Source organism: Melospiza melodia, chromosome 1, assembly GCF_035770615.1.
Source record: "Melospiza melodia melodia isolate bMelMel2 chromosome 1, bMelMel2.pri, whole genome shotgun sequence".
NCBI lineage: Eukaryota > Metazoa > Chordata > Aves > Passeriformes > Passerellidae > Melospiza > Melospiza melodia.
In genome coordinates this window covers 5,746,318-5,768,420 of record NC_086194.1, presented here as the reverse complement: position 1 = coordinate 5,768,420, position 22,103 = coordinate 5,746,318, and the positions used below count along the sequence as shown (strand labels likewise).

The 22,103-nt window shown below is 35.3% G+C and overlaps 1 protein-coding gene across 1 annotated transcript in view; it reads right to left on the bottom strand.

The window, feature by feature from the left end:
- Positions 1 to 450: 450 nt before the first annotated feature.
- Positions 451 to 22,103, bottom strand: part of LOC134430227 (sodium channel protein type 5 subunit alpha-like) — a 32,635-nt gene continuing 10,982 nt past the window's right edge. Inside the window, exons 11-26 of the mRNA XM_063177835.1 lie at positions 18,578 to 18,680; positions 17,982 to 18,214; positions 17,706 to 17,858; positions 17,062 to 17,415; positions 15,856 to 16,308; positions 13,570 to 13,684; positions 12,721 to 12,875; positions 10,057 to 10,250; positions 8,789 to 8,794; positions 8,331 to 8,400; positions 7,936 to 8,190; positions 7,020 to 7,073; positions 5,976 to 6,117; positions 3,941 to 4,041; positions 2,890 to 3,154; positions 451 to 1,595 (exon numbers count right to left, since the gene is read on the bottom strand). Coding sequence (XP_063033905.1) covers positions 451 to 1,595; positions 2,890 to 3,154; positions 3,941 to 4,041; positions 5,976 to 6,117; positions 7,020 to 7,073; positions 7,936 to 8,190; positions 8,331 to 8,400; positions 8,789 to 8,794; positions 10,057 to 10,250; positions 12,721 to 12,875; positions 13,570 to 13,684; positions 15,856 to 16,308; positions 17,062 to 17,415; positions 17,706 to 17,858; positions 17,982 to 18,214; positions 18,578 to 18,680 — 3,798 coding nt within the window. The remainder of the gene's footprint in view (positions 1,596 to 2,889; positions 3,155 to 3,940; positions 4,042 to 5,975; positions 6,118 to 7,019; positions 7,074 to 7,935; positions 8,191 to 8,330; positions 8,401 to 8,788; positions 8,795 to 10,056; positions 10,251 to 12,720; positions 12,876 to 13,569; positions 13,685 to 15,855; positions 16,309 to 17,061; positions 17,416 to 17,705; positions 17,859 to 17,981; positions 18,215 to 18,577; positions 18,681 to 22,103) is intronic.

Below are 22,103 nucleotides of genomic sequence, written 5' to 3'. Positions count from 1 at the left end.
CTTTTACAGAAGTGCAGTTATTACTTAACTTTGCTACCTTAAAGCCTTTTTGGAAAAATTTGTTCTCCCTAAAGACATAGACCTTATCCTATATCCTTGTGTATTTATAAATAAGTGCTTACAACTGATCTTTTACAGGCTTCTTCTGTAAATGCATGAACTAATACAAAAATGACAGCTGAAAAAATTAACTCACCAACTCCAGTAGCTGAGGGAAAAAATTCCATAGTTAGAGATTTTCCTCTAATATCTATGACATAGTTTGTTCAAATTGTTCAAATTGTTCAAATCTTAAGTGCTTTGAGGAGGATTTGCAAATCTGAACAATTACAATACTTGAAGGCTGACAGTATTATTCTAAATTTAGAGTATTTGTGGGATCAAAACATGGTCTCCATCTGAAAATAAGTGACATTGGTTTAACTGGAAATGCTGCAGCCAGGGGTGACCTCATGTGTCAAGCTTTTTGCTGTCTGTCTCAGCAAAACCATCATAAAATAAAGGGAGGGATATGGAAGAAGCAGGACGTAATTTATCTGCCTTCCTCCCATGGTTTTCATTAAGCAGTGATTCAAGAAGACTTTGCTTGTCCTGTATTTCTCGTCCAAAGACAGCACTGTTATGTTTACAATGGTACAAGGATGTATTTTCAAGAGAACGTTGTCTCAAATATCTCCTGAAGGCCTTTTGAATAACAAGAGCTGACACTTCCTCTTGTTTCCTTTTAAGGGTAGAAGAAATTGGGCTGTAAGAACTTTTAGATGGATTGCTAGCTGTAATCTTTTCTTCCATGTTTAATTCAAGACCATCCATATCTCCAGCTTCTCCCAAGACCCTTTTAGTGAAAGCCAGCAAGATATCCAAGCAGTGGATCTTATCTCCACTAACTATGGGGATGTCCATGGCTATGAGCTGGATTTTGTTGGGCTTTGGGATGCGCAGGGGGTCTGCCAGAGCATCTGCAAAGTCTGAGAGAGCAGAATAATCTATAAACTGCGTCGCCAGAGGGTCAAACTTTGCCCATGTCTCATAAAACATATCAAAGTCATCCTCACAAAGAGGATCTGTGCTCTCCTCAGTGGCAACATTGAAGTTCTCTAAAATGACTGCTATGTACATATTTACAACAATGAGGAACGATATAATGACATAGCTTACAAAATATAAAATACCAAAGCCCTTATTTACACAATTATTTTTCTTTGTCCCTGTTGCATCTAATTGGAGAGCACATTTATCAGATTCCCTTAGCACAGGGGCCAGAAGATTATCCCAGCCAGCTGATGTGGTAATTTGGAAGAGGCAGAGAATGCTACCACAAAATGTTTTGAAGTTGAAAATGTCATCAATCCCACCATCCTCGGGGAGACAGGCAAAGTTTGCCATGCCCACGATGGCATAAATGAACATGATCAGGAAAAGCAAAAGACCAATGTTGACCAGGGCAGGAAGGGACATCAGCAGTGCAAAAAGAAGAGTTCGAATCCCTCTGGCTTTGCGAACAATTCTCAGGACTCGGCCGACCCGCGCCAAACGAAGAGTTCTCAAAACCGTCGGGGAGAAGAAAGATTGAAACGCTTCAGAAACTCCAAGACCTTTAAAAGGAAAAGGAAAACAAAATGTTGCCAGGTCAAGTTAGTCAAATTCATGTCTGTTTTGTTATATTCTGTGCTTTAGGTGTTGGCAGTAACACTCATCACTTTACACTGGTCTCAATATAAACATCATCAATTCTGAAACTGCTCAGATAAAAGCTTAGGTAAAAAAAGAAAAATTGTAATAGCTTTCAACATAAAAGAGGCATCAAGATTTCTGCACAGTTTGGAAGCTGTGCTCTTCCCAGTTTCTCTAATTTGGGGAGTGAATTTATGCATTCATTGCTCAAGTACCTAAAAAAAATCCTTTAAAATCCATTCAGGTCTTGTGCCAGAAGCTCGGGGATTGTCTCTGAGCCACTGTCTGAGCGCTGCTTCTCCTTTAGGCCAAAGCCTAAATGTGAGACTTTGATAATGCTTGGCACTCAAATGAGATCAGAGAAGAGCAAGAAGAAAATAAAGGAAAATTGTCTCAGTGTTTATCCTCCATAACACCTCATTCTGTGACACAGTAGCAAAGCAAATGATTACAAACAGAAGAGTTAAGAAGTCATAATTTTTCTGGGTTGTACAGGATGGCAAAAGGCTACCATGCTTAGGCAGGAAGCAGAGAAATCAGAGCAGTTTTTCTTTCCCATCCTTTATTATATGATATGACCTGAGCTTGAGAAGGAAGGACAAAATAAATTGTACAAGAAACTAGAGCTGTATATGACCCTTTGCAGAGTCAATGATCAGCATCTAGTCTTATTTAAAGAGCCAAAAATATACAAGACAGTTTTAATAATTTTTTCAGTCACGAATAGTGGCCCAGGTTTAGCATGGTGTTGAGCAACCAAATTTTCCTGAGCTTTCCAAATCTGCAACTGGACTCTGCCTTCTTAAAAGGAAGTCCTGGAAAATTAAATTAAACCCCATTTTTGATGCAAATGTATTTTTAACCTGAATTTTCTTTTCCTGTGACAACGTGTAAATTGAAAGCATAAAACATTAGAAAACAGTTTAAGTACAATAACTTTAAAAAGATGTTACTGAATCAAACTAATATTCTGTTAATGCCTTAATAAAAATCATACTTTAAAAAATTCAAAAACTCCATTTACCTTTTAGTACTCTGCAAAAATATAAGAGAAAACAAAAATGCATCCTTTTAGAAGGAATTACTTAGCAGATAGTTTGAAATAGTACAATGGATCTGGAATTTGCTTACCAAACATATGTAGGTGGTTACTTCAAACTAGAATTTGCTTAATATTAGTCAGATACTTTACCTGATCTAGTGGTTGATACTTACTCACTATTGAAAGGATCACAACACTGAAATCAAACACGTTCCAGCCACTTCCAAAGTAGTAGTGCCTTAAAGCCAGTATTTTTAAGACACATTCTGCAGTGAATACAGCCACAAAAAAATAGTTGATTTTATTAAGAACATCCTTGGTGCGTCTGTCAGTGTTTTCTGCCATCATAACGATCATATTTAGACAGATGAAAATCACAATGGTGACGTCAAAAGCTTTGTGATTTACGATGTCAAACAGCAATCCTTGGAATGCGTTCTGTGGAGAGAAGGAGAACTACTTAATGCCAGTTCTGAGACCCAGCCTGCATTCAAATATTAACCAGTAATTTGGGCTTAGAAAAGGAATTTAAGATGGCATAAATTAACAGGAAGCTGCTAGAAGCATTTTTTGGTGATTTCTTTAGACTCTCAAAAAAACCTCACCATACTTTCAGTATTTTCAGGCATCATCCAAGCACATTGGTTAAGAAAATAATATACATAGCAGGAAAACATTCAGAGTACATTATGATTGCTCTTTTAATAGAAATACTTATTGAAGCAGATATTTTAGGATAAGCAATTCTAATTAAAATGTCATAAACAGGAAAAACTCTGAGTATTTACTGTGCAAAGACAGGCCTGGAATTCAATTTAAGAAAATGTAAGACATAAAGCATAAGATTATTTAAAAGCAAATACCAGCCATGGGGCATGTGCTGCTCTCTATTCATTCTAACCTGCAATAATCCAATCTAGTTGCAGAAGCAACATCATGCAAATTAAATAACCAAGATCATGTTATGAATATCAAATATTTAATATGAACTGGTTCAAAAAGTTTGTACATTTCAGTAGGTGATAAATAGGTTACAAATTTCCTTAATTAATACCCTCAAGATGTCTGTGTTGGATAGAATTTTTAAATAAAACAGAGTAAAATCTAAATACTATATTGACTGAGGAAGATGAGGGGCAAGGTTTATTTCCCAATTTCTGGCTACTGAGTTTTAATTTCATCCTCTTTATATCCTCTGTCATATTCTTCTTAAGGTGGCCTCACCGCTGGTCTTGGGATGGGTTTTTGGGGTTTCTTGGATCCAAGTTTTTTTAGGGCACTATAGTACTTTTTCTGTTCCTCAGTCAAAAATAGATCTTTCCCACCTAAGTAAAGAGAAATAAACATTGTTGTTCAGATGAAGTCAAATAAATACCAACAAATTTATGTTAAAGACAGTAAGTTACACTTGTATTGAGTGGGACCTAAGAGAGCACAGAGACCAAATGTGTATTCACCATTTCTCCTTTTCCCCTTGATCTTTGATCTGATCTGAGTTAATCACGAAAGTCAAGTCCAGGCAGTGATCACAAGTCAGTTCCCTCAAGTGTGAGAGACTTTTCAAAGTTTTGCAAATCTATTTCCTATTTTTAAAATTCCATAAGATTCATCAAGAAGAAGAATATTTTATATTTTTGGGAAAGGCAGAAGCAGAAGTAGATTGCTGGACTAGCAAGTAAATAGAGGATGATGAATAAGAATTTTGGGACCAAGTTCTATGGGAAGTTCCTGGCAGTGAAGTTTTTATGAGCATCCACATCACCTGTATTACTGAGCAATCACTTGGACCTCAGTAATCAGAACTCACTCGTCATAAAAGCATTGAGTGATCAGTACTTTGTACAACAAACACAAAACAATGTTCAGCAGGGCACCTGCAACTGGAATCACTCCAGAAAAACCTCTGAAAATTCTGCTTAACTTCACTACATGGACTCTCAATGAAAAGCCAAAGAAGCAGAAAAGAAATGAAAGATAAAAATGAAAAATAAAAAAATGTCAGTTACAGCATGTACTAAGGAAAGAAAAAAAGTGTTACATTCACATAAACTTCTAACAAATGTTCAAGCTTATCAACTACTTAATCTTTTTATCTATTGGGATTATTGTAACTGGGACTTTGTTATAAAAGGAAATTCTTACAGTGAAGTTGGACTGCTGTTCCTCAATCCCTACACATCTTTTCTCTGTCCAAATTCAGAGAAAAGAATTTCTTGTGGATTTTATTTCTATTTTTCTCTACCAAAGGCAGTAATGCTTTGATACTTGGTGTGTAAGTCAGTCTATGGAAAGAATAGATGATTCCAGTAGAAATTCTGCCTTCCAAATGGGAACCTTGAAGTTGTAAACCTCCTGTTGGGGTCTGCTTTTCTGTTATTTTTTCAATGAGCAAGATGCTTATTTATTGTAAGACTTCCAAGTGGATAAATTGTCATAATTTCACTTGATATTCTGGATACCTTAAATCCTTAAATGAGTCGGGACTCAATTGATAAACAAGCTTGGCACAAGGAAGGTGAAGTATTCCAGGCAGAGATGACTATTGCTTTTCTTTGCTGCATTTTCCATTCTAAGATTTTGCCTTCCAGTTCTTACTGAATAACAAGAACAGGGAATATAACAACTAGGAGGAGAAAAGTGGAAGTAGTCATTGCTTCATGGGCTTTAAGCAGCATTTAAATTTCTACACAGCCTCCTCCTGGGGTCATGGCTTGGATCCCAATGAAGAATTTTTTTAAAACCTCATTAAATTAATCTGTAGGCTCATTTTGTAGATGAATGACTTTTTAAAGTGTAGCTAGTTTTAGAAGTTCTATCAGCAAGACCTTTTCAAGGTTCTTTACCAGGAAAGAAGAGGTTACTCCTTCCATGACTGCTTCTTCCATGACTGATTACCCTGCTCACATTTGTGAGGTGTTCACTCTCAGCAAAAAGGAGTTTTCTGTTCCCCAAAGAAAATCTTCAAAGCAGAAGGAAATAATTCCATTCTCCTGTAGCAAAGTCTGGGTAACTTTTTTGACTCACTCCTTCCTCGTCCTCTACTTAGAACAAACCCAGGACTTGGCAGGAAAATAGAATTCACAGGTAAAAACCATGAGGAAGAGGGGATTCCTGTTTTCAAAACTTGGTTTGAAACATTATTATTTTAAATTTATCTAGTCAAACACTTATTTCACAATGTTAGATCTCTAGATGTCAAGCAAGCATTCACTTAATCAAATTGGGATTACAGGAGACCATGGGTTAGACCATGTAGTACTTATCTTTTTCCTTTGCTGGTTAAAATTGCTGATAACCACTCCAATGAAAAGGTTCAGCATGAAGAAAGATCCAAAAATAATGAAAACCACAAAGAATGCATACATATGTAAGCGTGCTTCGAACTGTGGCTGTTGACCCATCTGTTAAAAAAAAAATCAAACCAGAAAAATAATATTGGTAAAAATGAGATAGATAATCTCAGCTTTAGCATTTCCAATTTATTATAGCAGATTTTTTAATTGTCATGAAGGATAAACTATTTCTGCACATTTAAACCTTTATCTAGATGTACAAGTAGAACTTGCTCTATCTTGTTACTGTTTGTAGAGATAATGAAAAACAAAGACAAATCATGCTCTAGCAATTTTTTTTTAGTAATAAATATACAGTTCCAATTAGAAGGGATTCTGTGAATGTCCTGATTAGAAAAACAGGATTAAACCTAATGGTGAATTCCCTCCTTTGGGATGCCATCCCAGGCAAAAGCAATTTAAACCAGCCATACAAAGAACAACATTGTTATTTAGCAGCTATTTAACTACAGTCAAGAGTACTGTGATAGAATGAGCAAGAAAAAAGGCAAAGTCAACTAAATATAGAAAAGTTAAAACTCACTGTGCTAATATGAGAGTGAGAAACAGGACATGGAAATGGGGAAGAAATAGAGAAGGTGTCAAATGTAGGGAAGAAAACCTCAAATAACTGATAAAGCTGCAGGCTATTTCAGTTCTACTGCACATGTTTAAAAAGGAAGAGAATTTGCTTCAGAGGCACACCCATATTCTGTTTCCAAATCAGATTTGTACAAAATTGTATATTATCTTGCCCTCTTTTTGTGTGGTATCACTCTATTGTGATCAGTTTCTTCTATCTAAGTTTCAGATACTTGGTACTCCAAGGATTATTGTTTCACTGTCTAGCTGGATAAGCTCATCCACTTGTATTTTTGATCTGGTGTTGCAAACAGCTGAAAAATTGACTGCATGGATAGAAAAGGGAAGAAGGAAAGGGAAAAACCTAAAATTTCATTTTAGTGACATACCTCACGTGAATCCACTGCTGCATACATAATATCCATCCAACCTTTAAATGTTGCCTGAAAGAAAATGCACTGTTTGTTACAACTAAGAAAAAAAAAGCTATTGCTAATATAAATGTGTTAATAGAAGTGTGCTGCAAAAAATATGCATCAGTTCTAAGATATGTTTGGAAGTATGATTCACTGGAGTTTATTACAGAGAAAAAATTATCCTGAAAAGAAAACAAAAGAAAAGTCATGATTCATGTCAAATGCTTTAATGCTAACTCCCGTTAAATTGAAATTTTTGTAAAAAGTTTCAGCTTAACCAGCAAATATAACTTAAAAGGAAAAAAACAATTTCTAACAAAACAACAGATGGTTCCATCCTGCAATTTTTATCAAGCATAGAACATTTTGGAGGATCCAGAGCAAAGAACTCAATCTAGAAAAGATACAGGGATAATGGAAACTTTTTAACAATGCCTTTCTCTCCTATGTTGGGTATTAGCGAGCTCAGTGAATTAGCACCCCAACACTTCAGGATTTTTTACAACAAAAGAAGACACAGAATTCTAAATAAATTGGTCCATGAGTTTTCTTTCTTATCCACTCTGAATTAGAGAAAACAAGAATAACTTTAAATACAGTAAGAGGCAGACTATTTCAGGCTTAGTTTGTTAATCAAAATTTAAACAGAAGTGAAATTTACAACAAAATTTAAAAGCTGTGAAAGTGTTCTTGGTTTTAACATAAGGCTGCATGTGCCCAAGTGTTCTTTAGGAGGAGGTGAGCAGCTCATAAATGAGAAAAATATTAATGGGAGCTAAAAAATCCACAGTTACAGTAAGATAAACAGAACCATAATGGTGTGGCTTTGTTGGCTGCTCAAACCATTCCTTGAGAAAAAATAAAATGAAAATGTTTTTATAGAACTTACCACTTGGAGAAGAGCCAAGTAACCCATGCCGACATTGTCAAAATTTACAACAGCATTTGTCCATGTCCAATTCAAGGCAAGACAATCATTTTTGCCATAAATGTGATCAGTACTTTCTACTTTGTGTGTGCATTTCCAAAACCTGCTTCCAAGCCATTTGACTCCTAGAACATTAAAGAGGAGCCAAAAGACAACGCAGACAAGCAGAACGTTGAAGATGGAGGGGATGGCTCCAAAGAGTGCATTCACAACAACCTGAATGAAATTAATGAAAATAATTCATTAATTGAATTCAACAGATCAATTTTCCCAGAAAGCCACTGATTTTTACTTCTTCAATATCTACTGAAAACTGTCGTCCATATAAAAACCCAGACCTCCCCCTATATCTTTACCTTTATCCCTTCAAATCTTGACAAAGCTCGTAGAGGCCGCAGTGCTCTGAAAGTCCTGAGAGATTTCAGGCTGGTCCCAGAGGAACAAGGTGAGGAATCTTCAGAAACAGAATTTCGTCCCCAGGAAACAAAGGACAGCTGTGTTCATTGAATTGGAACTGGCATCATTAAATGGCATACAAAATTTTATTTTATCTATATTAGTAGACAGTCCTGAGATGAAAGTTACAGTATATTTCACACTAAGTCAAATGAAGAAAATACACATTTAAAGTTTATATATAATATAATATAATATAATATAATATAATATAATATAATATAATATAATATAATATAATATAATATAATATAATATAATATAATATAATATAATATAATATAACATAACATAACATAACATAACATAACATAACATAACATAACATAACATAACATAACAATAGATATAATTTTACCTCATTCTTTTCTAACACATGAATAAAATGGAATTAATTCTAATTTGACTTTTTTAAAAACAGTTAGTATAATTTTGTTTAATACTAGCATAACAATCAAATTGATAACTATGATATTGCCATACACTACCAGACCAGAAAGGTTTATTCAGATAAAATACTCTCATTTTCTACATAGTTATTCTCAAAAGTGTATACAGGAATTTATTATAATAATGGAGGATGGGGATGTGGAAACAGATTTTTTTTAAAAATATATCTTGTTCATTTTAGATATTTCTAAGAGTGAAATGAAGACATTTAAAATAATTTCAATAATTAGGTTTTTCACTGTTCATGATTTGTCTCTTCCTTCTTGTTTGAATTTGCTGCCTCAATGTTCAGCCACTGGATATTTCCATGCTTATCCTCTGTTTTGGACTGTTATTTACATTAGAAAACTGTAACTGCTCAGGTATTCTTTGCAAATAGTCATAATATTAGATCTTTCTGTTGAAATTTCCTAGTACTTCACAACTTTCAATGCTGACTATCCTAAGTCTATCAAAAGCTACTCTGATGTCACAAGCTAGCAGTTTAGACATTCTTATTCTAAAATATTTAACTTCAGAACAGTCCCACTGTGATGTTGACAGGAAAAATGTTTCACTTTTATACAACAAGGTTATAATATTTAACATATTCTACATTCAGAGCAAATGTACTGAACCCTGCACTTACCCCACTCTTGGTGATTCCAGCATTTGTGTTTAGTGCTATGCAAAGCAAAAGATACTTCCCTACCTTTAATTCCCTGGTAAATTATTTTTCCAACCATGTTTTTCAACTGTCTTTGCCATCTAAATTTCTTCTCCTTCAAGGAAGGAACTCTTACTTTTTTTCTCTTTCTAAATGCCAAAATCCCAGATTTGGTTTGGGTTGGAAGGAACCTTTAAAATCATCTAGTCCCAAACTGTCAATAGCTTCACATTTTCTATTGTCTTAATCAATTTATTTTAAATTTATTTCTGATCCCTAATTGAACTCTCCCTCTACAATTGAAAAGGTTTTTAGAACCATCATGGTCCTCAGTGATGGTGACACCAAATAAAATTTCCTTCAGCAACTTCTTGATTATTGCTGACAATTTCCATTTCAAGTCCTAAAACCTCTTTTGGATTGAAGATTTTTTATGTTTTGGAAACTGTCTTTAAGACTTGTATTAATTCATAATCACAATTTAGAGGTAGTTCTCTAGATAGAAAATATCAAAAATTAAAATGCATGACAAGCTGAGTATAATACTTACACACACAATGATGAAGTCAAGCAAACACCAAGAATTTGTGAAATAACTGTGCAGACCAAAAGCCACCCATTTCAGAAGCATCTCCGTAAAAAAGGTGTAGGTAAATATGATATCAGCATAATCTAGGATAATTTTCACTTTTTTGTTTTTCTGCAGGTGAACATCTTCAAATGCCTGGAATTTCAGAATTCAGTTTTAAAACAGGTCAATAGTTTTATGAATGGAAGATTATTTTTGAATTGCACAAGAATAAATACTTTGGCTTATTATAATCATTTCATATTAAATTATGGACAACCACCACTTATTTTTATACTTAAAAGTAAAAAGGTAAATTTTTAAATTACTACAATCTCATTTTCACAGTAATTGAAAAATCTCATACTTTCAAGTTTTTATGTTCAACACTTCAAAAAATGTCTAACAAGAGTCAGTTGTCGCTAAAAAATTTTGACTTCCCAATGTAGTTGATAATTTTGAAGGGGTTTATCTAAAACTCTTCGCAAAAAAGCCTGAATTGATTTCATTAACCAGTGAATAAAGAATTAACCAGTGTCTGTCAGACTCTGACCTTCCAAATGAGTCATCTTGAGTCATCCTGCAGAGTTGTAATACAGAAATGGAAAAATGTGATGAACACCTCATCTGGAACTGCTCATTCCTGAAGTTACAGGTTTTTTCACCTAAATCTTGACCTTGAGGTTTTAGGAAAATGTTTCACTGATTGCTATCATTCACATCAGTGTTTGCTCAAGTTTAACGTATTTGCTGTCTTGCTAATTTATTTTAGATTTTTTTTATGTTGCCAATCTATTCCCAATTGCTTTTAACACCACGCATTATTTCCTCACCAAGCCTTTGGCAATATCTGTAATTTTCCTTTCATCCACATCTCCCCTGCTTTTCTGAGCATTCTCCCATGATCACTGCCTAATTTATTTTCACTACAAGCCATGGACATGTGTGGTGGTCTGGTCCTCATTGATACTCATTCAGAAAATTTAATATCAGTAAACTTTATAAACAAGCAAAAAATTAGCATGTCCCTTTCTGAAAGAGATCAAGTGTATCTTAGAAATGGGAAAGTTCTCAAGACTGCAAATCATCTTTGATGACAAGAAATTGTTATTGTTTTGTTATTTTGCACCTGGGTACCAACTAACTTTTTGTTCAACAGGACATTAAAAATAACTCAGTTTGCTTCCTTACTTCAGTTTGGTTTCCCATGAACACAGAGGAGCCCTCACTGGAATCCCAGGTGTCTTAGGTTAGAAGATGTGGCTGGGGATTTGTATTCTATCACCATCTGTCAGAGCTGGGGCAGTTATCTCTGTTCATGGGCAGTTTTTTCTTTCTCTCTCCCCCAGCCAACCCTCCCTGCAGGAGATCTCTGCTGCCCATGGCCACTGAGCGTCCCTGCAGGGCTGAGCCAATCCCAGCATCCCATGGGGAGATGCTCCGCCCAGGGGAGGAGCCAAGCATTCCTCCCTGGATCCAATCTGGGCCTGGCACAGCACAGCAGCCTTTGCCCCCTGCACTGCCAGAGGAGCAGCTTTCTGCTGCCCTGCATGGCCAGAGGGAGCCCAGGCCCATCTGCAGCAGCCCTGGAGCTGCAGAGGAAAACTCCCCCCTTGTGCAGGATCCCTGCTGCAGCAGAGCCACAGCTGGCACTGCAGGAGGGCTGAGCCCCCCTGGGATGGGGCTGGGACACCCCCTGACACACAGGGGGCAGGGACTGCTCTGACTCTGGCAGGGTTGTTCTGTATCACTGCATTTTTATTTTAATTTTCCTAGTAAAGAACTGTTGTTCCTACTCCCATATCTTTGCCTGAGAGCCCCTTAATTTCAAAATTATAATAATTCAGGGGGAAGGGGTTTACATTTTCCATTTCAAGGGAGGCTCCTGCCTTCTTTACCAAACACCTGTGTTTTCAAACCAAGACACCAGGAAGTTCCCCTGGAGGTTTTGTCAGGTGAATTTTAAAGCAGACAGTTCAAATCTACAGTTCAGGGAACAACCTCAATCTAATGTACACAGAACTGACTTTAATTGGAAATTCCTACATCTGCCACACAGATCACATTCAGACTATTTGGTTATGTTCCTTCTGCATTATATAATAATTTATTTAACAAGTTACTCTCAGTAGACAGTGAATATAATTTCAAATAAAATAATCCTTCCCTTATTTTTCAGTAGAAATGGATATGATCAGAATAGCAAGGAAACATTACCTCATCTGCCAATTTACAGCCACCTTCACTTTTGGCTTCTGATCACAGTGTTTGGATGATTTTCAATCTACATTTTTTTTTGAATAGTTAGTCTCCTTTACAAATTTAGAAGGGCTATTATTTTTTTTCAAGCTTTCCCAAGTAATATCAGACTCTGGTTTAGCTTTTTAATTAACACAAAAGTGTGAAAAATGATGATCAATGAAGAACTATGATTCCATATATTTAAATCTGTCTATTCAAATATCTTATCCAAGTGGAGGAAAGCATTGTAACTTCTACAGGTTATATTTATTACACTCTTGTCTCTCCTTGGGAAAAGGAATGTCAGAGTAGGAGAAATCAATTAAATACTATTCCTTTACGGATAACAATTAATTCCAAAGTGGAGAAATTAAATGAAATTTACCAGTGCTGCGCTGCTCAACACAATCATAAAAACCATAAAATATTCAAACCCGCTGTGGTTCACGATTTTGTAGCAGGTTTTTCTAAAGTTCCACCAAGTTCTGCCTGGAAACTTGGTGGTATCCACTACACAACATGGGGAACACTCAACACAACCTGAAAAGAGACACAACAGCATATTGGCTCAATGGAAAATGTTGAGATACAGATTTAAAAAGTATAAAACGTCTTAAAAAATGATTTTTACATATTATAGGAAGAATGTGCTCTTTTATCTATGAGGTGATGCTGTAATTGAAATTATCTGAAGCTAAAGTAAAAATTTTTATGCCAAAATAATCTCTTTTAATAAAGCAATGCATACATGGAATAACAGACTTTTATTATAACTATAAGATAACTAGAACTTAAAAAATATAGAATAACATCTTTTTGTGTCTTTCTGCAGCAAGGTTTGTGGGCACAAAAGAAGCCTTTACTTTTATCCAAAAATGTGTTTATTTTCTGCATTTTTCCCTTTCTTTTTATTTTGAAAAGAGATATTACCTTACTAGCAGGTCAGTAAATTATTATTTTTACTAATTATTTCACTTTATTGCACTGCAGAGACATGACATCTGGACTCTGTTCACTGCTCTGTGGCAGAAACACTCTTCATTAATGTGTAAAGGCAGCAGGATTGAACCATGAGAGTCAACAGAGTCTAAGGAGAATTTCAGGTGATCAAAGGTAGATATCCACCCTGGGATGAGCAGACAAACAGTTTCTGCTATTCTGGACATGTTTTAAATGGATATTTTTGTACACTGGTTCATTTGGCATTAAAGAAAAAGAAAAAAAGGATTCCTACTCTCTGCACAGCAGTCCTTGGGCAGCTGGGAGTCTTTAGTATGGGAAAACATCTCCAGAAGCACAACTGGATCCACAGTGCTGGCTTCAGAAAAGCTGCGAACAGAATGATATTTCTGCAATGGAGAAGAATTTAAGAATTAAAGAATTTAGGGATTTAAGAAAAGAATTTATTTGCTTTTCATTAATAAGGTTAACAAACCTTAAATAAATTAAAATTATTATCTCCTCTCCCTCCCCAAAAGAAATTTGCAGTGTATAAATTATCTTTATGTTGCTGAACTACCAAAATAAATTATAAATAATAGGACAGAAATAGCCAATCCCTACTTTTTGTTTTCATCATTTTATTTTAACAACTTTCTTAGTTTCTTTTAGCTATCCACAGTGGACTTGAAGGAAGGGAAATGTTTAGAAAATATTCTATTATGCTACAGTTGTAGAGAAAATTCTGATTTCTTCAGGCCAGTCCATCTTTAGAGATACAAATTATGTCTCAAAAGGCTTGAAGAGGAGAAGGCCCAACATATTAATACAAAATGATAAAATTTATAATTACCTCTTTTTGATCTTTCTTTGGGTGTGTTACTGTGGAAGCGTTTGCCGTTTCAGAAGTCCCAGAACTCTGATTGAAGCTGTTTGAATTCCTCCACTGTTCTCTTCTTCTTAATTTGTCTCCCTGCATGAAATGATGCAAATCAGTTGATTTTCCACTTATTTTTTTCCTGACAGTCATTCTTGAAAGGCAAAATTTTTTCACAGAGTGTAAAACATCCATGAAGTTTAGACTCATATAATCAAAGAATGATTTGGGTGTTTGGGTTGGAAAGGGCCTTCTCATTGGACCATGTAGGTCCAATAAGAAGAGAACCTTTCACTAGCAAGTTTTTCTTTTTACAAATAATTAAATAGTTTTTCCTAAAATGCTTGTAAAAAATTTATGCTTTCAGTTATAGGCAGAAGATCTAAGTGATCAGAATCAGACCTCAGTTCTTCTGACACTACAAATTCCAAGAAATACCAGATTCCACTGCAGCAGGGAATGAATTTCTGACACCAAATGCTTATGGGCAAGACATTTGAAACAGCCACAGATGATTCTAAGGTGATCAGTGATTTTTGCTTCTTTGAGAATTTGTCCAAAGAGACAGCACTGATAATGTTTCCTAATATTACCATACAAATCCATCAAAAAAAAAAGATCCATCCAACCCTAACAATTCTTTGATTCTGTGAAGAGAGTTCCTGTATCTTCTGTTCCATATTTGACATTCCTGTGTGGACGTGACAGACACCTGAAATGTCTCCAGTATTGCCTCTGCACAGCTGTCATGGAAGTAAAAATGTCTCACTCACATGCAGAAAGACTTGAGCTTTATCCTGCCCAACACAACAAAATCAATAGAAATAAAGGGGAGTAAAAAGTACCATGGAGGTGAGCAGGTGATTAAAAATAACCCAAACAATAGTAAGAATTTTTTTTTAAGGTAGATGCTTTTGTTTACATTCCCTTTGGATTCCATGCAACATAGAAGCAACATATAATCAACACAAGAGGCCTGCCTTCCAAAAGTCCAGGTGTAAGGCAAAGGAGACAAAAAGAAAGAATGTCTTGATTGAACTTTGTTTATAAATTTACAGAAATAAATGGAAACAAAACAATCAGAAGCAGAATTTTACCTGCCATTGAGGAGAATGATGAAAAAGTGAATATTCAACATATCACTGAATGACCAAGACTATTTGGTAGCCCTTTTACTAGAAGAAGAAGGTAAAATTGCAGAGATGACTGAAAGGATAATATTTACTCTTGAGTCCTTGAGATTGTATTTACAGATGCAAGTTGTGGCATTCACATTCTCTGATAAAATCTCTTCGCCCTGAATTTTTCTCCTGGGAAGCTGAGAAACCTCAGAGAAAAGGAAAACAATTCTTATCTCATTTACTTCTCGTGTGTTGTGCTCATGTGGAATGTGTTTGGAGATTGTTTACCCACAAGTGATTGTTTCATTGGATTCTGCTGGGAGTTGTTTTGACTCTCTGGCCAATTGGGGCCAAGCTGTGTCGGGAGTTTTCATTTTTATCTTTTTAGCCTTCTGTAAATATCCTTTCTGTATTCTTTAGTATAGTTTTGTATAGTATTCTTTAATATAACATAGTATTATAAAATAATAAATTAGCCTTCTGAGAACATGGAGTCAGATTCATCATTCCTTCCTTCGTTGGGGCATTCCCTGCAAATACAATAGCAAGTCACAACAATTTTTCAAATACCAATATTCCTTACCTGTTTCCTGTATTCTACAGCTGTGTGCAAAATGTGCCCATCATCACCTTCCTTGGGGTAAGCCTCTGCTTCTGTAATGGGAACACAGGTACTGGGGCTGCTCAAAATTTCTTCATATTTCCTTGCTAGTGAGGAACTCTCTTCCATATGGCCACACTCTATATCAAAGGAGCTGTGGTCTATGTATTTCCTGACATCTGTCATGGGACAATTAGTAACCTCTATGCCCTTCCCAGAAACTTCTGCCAAAGTCTTCTTTTTGTTTGCTCTTCTGAGGCTTCCCCTCATTCTCCTGCAGCAGTGATCCCAAATTCTGTCCTTCACAGCCTTCAGGGTCTTGTGAATCTGTGCAATGGCAATCTGATATTTAGTCCCTTCTCCAGGCTCCTCTTGTGCCTCTGGGCCATCAATGTTGAATGAACTCAGCAGCAAAGCAATGAACAGGTTGAGCACCTTAAAATAAAGTAAGTTGGAGACACAATTGCTAACAGAAGAGACACTTCAAACTTGCTTTCATTAACCCCTAATAAATAATGAAATTATTTACTATTACTCTAGAATATTGAAATAGCATGATATGGCTCCTTCTTGAAGGACTGGCAGCAGAAAAAAGGAGGAAAGTGAGAGTTTGGGTATATCAAATATATTTTCACATGCTTTGATGTACATAGTGTATGAGGAGGCAGTTGTAGTAAAATAGAATGCAAAGATGAATTTTAATTACATCACCATCAAAAAGGATCTGATATAGACCAACAAACCAAGCAGATGAAAAAGATTTTCTCTGCCAGTAAATTTACAATAAATCTAGTAAAAACCCAAAAATCTGGTTTCTGTAAACTTTTGATAACATAGGGGCAATGTGTTAAGCATTAAAAGAACTCAATGAGATCAGAACTCATCAAAAGAACTCAGGTTGGTGATTTGGTTCCATCAACACAAAAGATGAAGACATCTGACACCAAATTATGATAAGCTCTGCACTTCTATACTGTGGCTAGAAGGAATAATTTTATTTTGCTTCTATGTCTTGTGTGAGAAAGAGAAAGAAAAGGGAAAAGGAAAAAAAGAGACAGAACAAAACCATGTCAAGTGGCACGCAGAAAAGAAAATAAAGTGAATACTTTTCAAAGAGTTAAGTTTTCCTCCAAAGAAAAAAGTAACTGGATGCATTCAGTAGGGACTGAAAATGGACTTGAAACTCACCACCAGGTTTCCTAGCACCAGGACAAGCAAGAAAATGGTGACACATTTCCTTTTTCCAGCCACTTCCATGCATTCCCACATAGTTTCAATCCATTCTCCACATAATATTCGGAATATAATGAGGACTGAATGACTAAAATCCATCATATGCCAGCGTAATTTGCAATTGGAGCTTATTTTACAGGCATTTTTGCTATAATCACTACTCAAAATCTGAATTCCTACTATAGCAAAAATAAATACAGTGATTGCCAAAACCAGAGTGAGGTTACTTAGTGCACCAAATGAGTGTAGAATTATTTTCATAAGAGTGTTTAAGGCTGGCCAGGACTTTGCCAATTTGAAGATCCTGAGCTGTAAATAAAACACGGGAAAATAAAGTTAAAACAGCCCAGACAGCACAGCACACAAGAAAGCCAGACCCCTCATTAACCATGATGTCTTTACTGCAGTAATATCACTACTTTTTCCCCAAAGAAAGCCTTTTAATTGTTTTGATGCAATTAAAATCACTCCAATTAAAAGCTCATGTTTTTTTACCAATAAACAGATTTAACATATTCATCAGTAAAATAATATGAGGGTATTTCACTATACAACACATGTACTTTTAAAAAAATAATTTTTTTAAAATAAATAATTACCAGCCTGAAAGGTGACAGTTTTGTTCCAAAGCTTGCTAGGCCAATCAAAACAACCAAGCTATCAAAAACATTCCACTTTTCCTGGAAATAGTAGTAAGGATCTAGAGCAATGATTTTCAAGATCATTTCTGCAGTAAAAATTAGGGTGAAGATCTGGAAAGACAAAAATGAATTTCAGAAAAAAAGTCACTGAACAAGTCTGTCTCTTCATGGGAGTGTCCCAGTATGAATACAGGGTTATAACTGAATTTTTCATCTAATACAGACTTAACTTACCTTGTCACTCAGAGAAATCATCAATCGTTGGTTTACTCCTTCCATGCCAGGGTGCTCCATAGCCAGGAACAAGGTATTCAAGATAATGCAAACCACGATGAAGAGATCAGCAAATGGATTAAAAATTACCAATTTCATCTTCTCTTTGACTGCTCTCCAGAATGGACAACAATTCCAAATTAGATACTTTTGAGGGAAATTTTTCCAAAATGTAGGACAGTTCAGTTTTGACTCTGTCAGAGAAAGAGGGAAAGTGACATATGAATAATCCTTTGTAGAATATCACAGATAGAAGAAAAAGACAATAATTCATTAAAAGGATTGAAAAGTCAATCTCACATGAGCAGAATGATATCATAGAAAAAAATTGTTTTGCTCATTCTGCACAAACTAATCACAGAGTAATAAAGGTGAGGCAAAATTTACCCTTGGTAATTGCGAGTTACAGGAGATATGAGAACATTTCTTTTACTGAAATTTACATTTGGCAGCATAATTTCCCCTAGTGGCTTTAAAAAGAATGGTGTTTGTGACAGTTTGATCTCTCAGGTCAAATTACACCATCACCACAGGAAAAAGAGGAAATAATGACTTACTTGAATTATCTGTAAGAATTGTGGCTGCACTCATTAACCTCTGTCTTCGGACAGGATCATTGATAGCATCCATTGAGACCTCATAGTCCAGCAGGATCTGCCTCTTTGGTCAGAAAGACAGCAGAAGATGAAGATGTAATAATTGCAATACAAATATTTCAGGGGAACATGAAGATGTAATAATTACAATACAAATATTACAATACTTGCAATACAAAAATTATATCCAGCAGGACATAAATATACCTTTTCAAATATACATTATAGCAAAGCTTTTACTTGCTGAAAGAATGTAAAAAAAACCAACAGATGTTTGAAGACAAAGAACATGTCATCAAAAGCAGCACAATATTTCAAGAATTTTTTTCTTTCTGAAGATATTTAATTAGCAGTTATGTTTCCATTATAAAAGAATGACAGAAACTTTAACAGAGGGCAAGGGAAGATAATCAATCTGTCTTTTCCAGTGAATAATAAAAACAACAGACAGAAAGAACACTGACCATCAGTTTGAATAAACTATTTGCTATTTAACTATGAACTACTGATTATTAATAAACAATCATGTATTAATATGAAAAATAGTCACATAGTTAATAGAAATTATTGGGATTTTTAGCCCTATTAAGCATATCAAGATGTAAATAATATTGAACTGCCTAAAACCAGGAATGGGACTACTTTTGTTTTCATTAGAACTACCAGATGACAAGGAACCTGACAGCCAGGGAGTGGACAGACTGACCACATCACAATGCACTGTATTTTAGAATTCTCTCTCAGCACAACTGCATTTGCATAATTTTCTTCTTTGGGAAGGATAAATGCATAAGAATATATCATAATGTTACCTCAAACTCCTATGATATTATGATTTTTATAAACTTATTCCATAAAACTGTTATTCAGGGAATGAGACTGATATCCTCGGCCTTAAAAGTTTAATAACAATTATTTCTTTTTTCACTCTGATATTTTAATGAAAATCTAAGCAAAACTTAGCTGATAGAGCTATCAGAGAACAAATCTATAAAATGAATTGATAGTACAGTGCTAAAATGCTCATTTTCCCCTCTGTTATTTCTTTCCAATCTAAAAGGCTCCAAAGACTCTTGCAATCATGGCCAGTGCAAGTCACCCTTCATTCTTTTCTCTAAGATTTCATGTCTCAGAAAACAGAAACCCAGAATAATTTGTGTGTCAGCCTGACTAAAGTTCTCAGTCTTCTTGTTGAAATTCACAGCTGTTAAGGAACCTCAGAGTTGTGGTTTTGGAAAGGACAAGGACATTCACCCACACTGAACTGGTTACTGCTGCTCATTGATCTTTAGCTGAAGGAAATAATTGGGCATGAGAAGTCCTCTGACAAATTGGGATTTAAAATAGGGATGTACATTAGAGAAATAATGTTTATAAACTCATTCTGTCCTACCAAAAAGCTTCTACCCAATGTGATTTTTAGCATCTTTAGCTTCTTATTGTGATGCAAGTAGAGAGGACATTGTTTGAGGAGTCCTCAAACAGCAGAGCTTGTACTACCAGTAGTTGTCATAACATGGAATAAACTGCCATGTTTGTTGCAGATTATTATTATTTGATTAAAGGTTAAAATCTGCATTGGAGAAGCTCACTGGAGTGCTTGGATCATGCTTTAGGTTTTCCTAGAGATCTTCAGAACTTTGTCATTCCGTGGACATAAAGAAGGGAAGGGACATTGGAAAAGTCTGAAGATGTTATTTCTGAGATATAAAAATCCAGATTACATTTGGCATCCATCTGTGCAGACTTTGCAGCCTTGCAGAAGTAAGGTCTAGCAAATAATCCAAATTTATCTCCTCTCATACATCTCCTGCAGCACAGCCACAGACTTAGAAGACTTAAGTTAAATAGAAATAAACAGCCATAAAAATGATTTTTATATTTACAGAAGATATGACACCTATTATGAAATATTTTTTTTCTAAATAGGTACAATAAAACACTACCATGGGCTGTGACACAGCATTTCCTTTAAGTACAGCAGAACCAAACTAGGTCACAAAATTGAATTATATTCTTAACACAGCAGAGGAAACATTATTGACATTACAAGAAGCAAATGCTTTACTAAAGGAGATGACAGGTGGCTGCCAAGTGGGTGATTTGGATTCCTTCAGCTCAAATATAGAATTTATTATGGCTGGGATTATTGAATTTAGAAGAAATTCTGACCATGATGACTGTCAGAATGAGAATTTAATCAATTTTAGCTGGGATTATATGTCTGAGAAAGACTCCCCTTCAAGAATACTTTTCAAACAAACCATTATTTCTTAGTTCTGCTATGGGAAAATTTTCAGTGCGATGGGTGGAACAATTCTGATGTTCTCTCAGAAGCAAAAGAGAATCTGTCACAGGATGAAACCAGTATAAGGGCATTAGAAGATTTCTTTTTAGATATTGTTGAAAAGAGTTAAGCAATATGGATAATTACCTGAGAACTATTTTGAAAGATACAGCTCAAGATTAAAATATCTAAATAAAGGTATCTAAATGAAGATGTTGACAGAAACAGAGAAAGAATAAAGTTGGGATGGTCTTCTAGAAGATACAGTATTTTGTCAGTGGCAAAGGTACTGTGGGAAAAAAATGTCCAAAATTAAGCAAAGAAAGAATAATGAGTCTTAATAGAAGTTTCTTAATGGGCTTAAATATGAGTGGTCAGCAGAGGAGCCAGGAATCACTGCTGTAAACAAGATGTGAAACAATATGTGTGGGATTTGGCCTAATGTTTCAGATATCCATGCTTAATTTATCCTCTGTGCAATGCATTTAAAATCCCAGTATATGGGACACATATGTTTCTGATAAGTTTGATTCACATAAATAAATGTTTCTGAAGCCATTTGAGATGGACTATTGAGACATTTGGTAGTTGAGATATCCACAGCAGCAGGCATGGCACACAACATCTGTGCCCTTCCACAGAGGAGGTGAAAGCCAAGTAAGACACTAGAAAAGGTCTAATGTCACTAGGTATCAGTTTGTGACCTGAAAAATTATATCTCCACTTGACTCTGGGAGTTTAGAACCTAGAACACATGTAGAAACCTTAAAAACCCCAAAAATCCAAAAATTCAAACCCTGGACAGAATCTAGTTGCCTAAATGTAGAGATTTAGCAACATTTGAGATGCTGTAAGGTTTATGAGATACCCACAAAGTGCTGGAAGATGTGCCACAGATAATAAGGATATCTAGAACATGCACCATATGCAAGAGCATCTAAACTGGCACCAGATGCTTAAAGTCAGCAAGTGAATCACACCCCAAAGATCAGAAATCTTCATCCTGAACTAAACCCTATCCTAAATATTTAGGTCAGAGAATGAGCTGTCTGTAGAAAAGAATCATAATTTTAAAAATAAAATTGAAAAAAATAGTTAGATCTTTATGAAAACTCTTAAATTTAGGAATTTTATACATTTATTTCTGCAGCACAAACAGAGATGTTGACAGAGCACAGGTCTATGATGTGCCACAAGTGA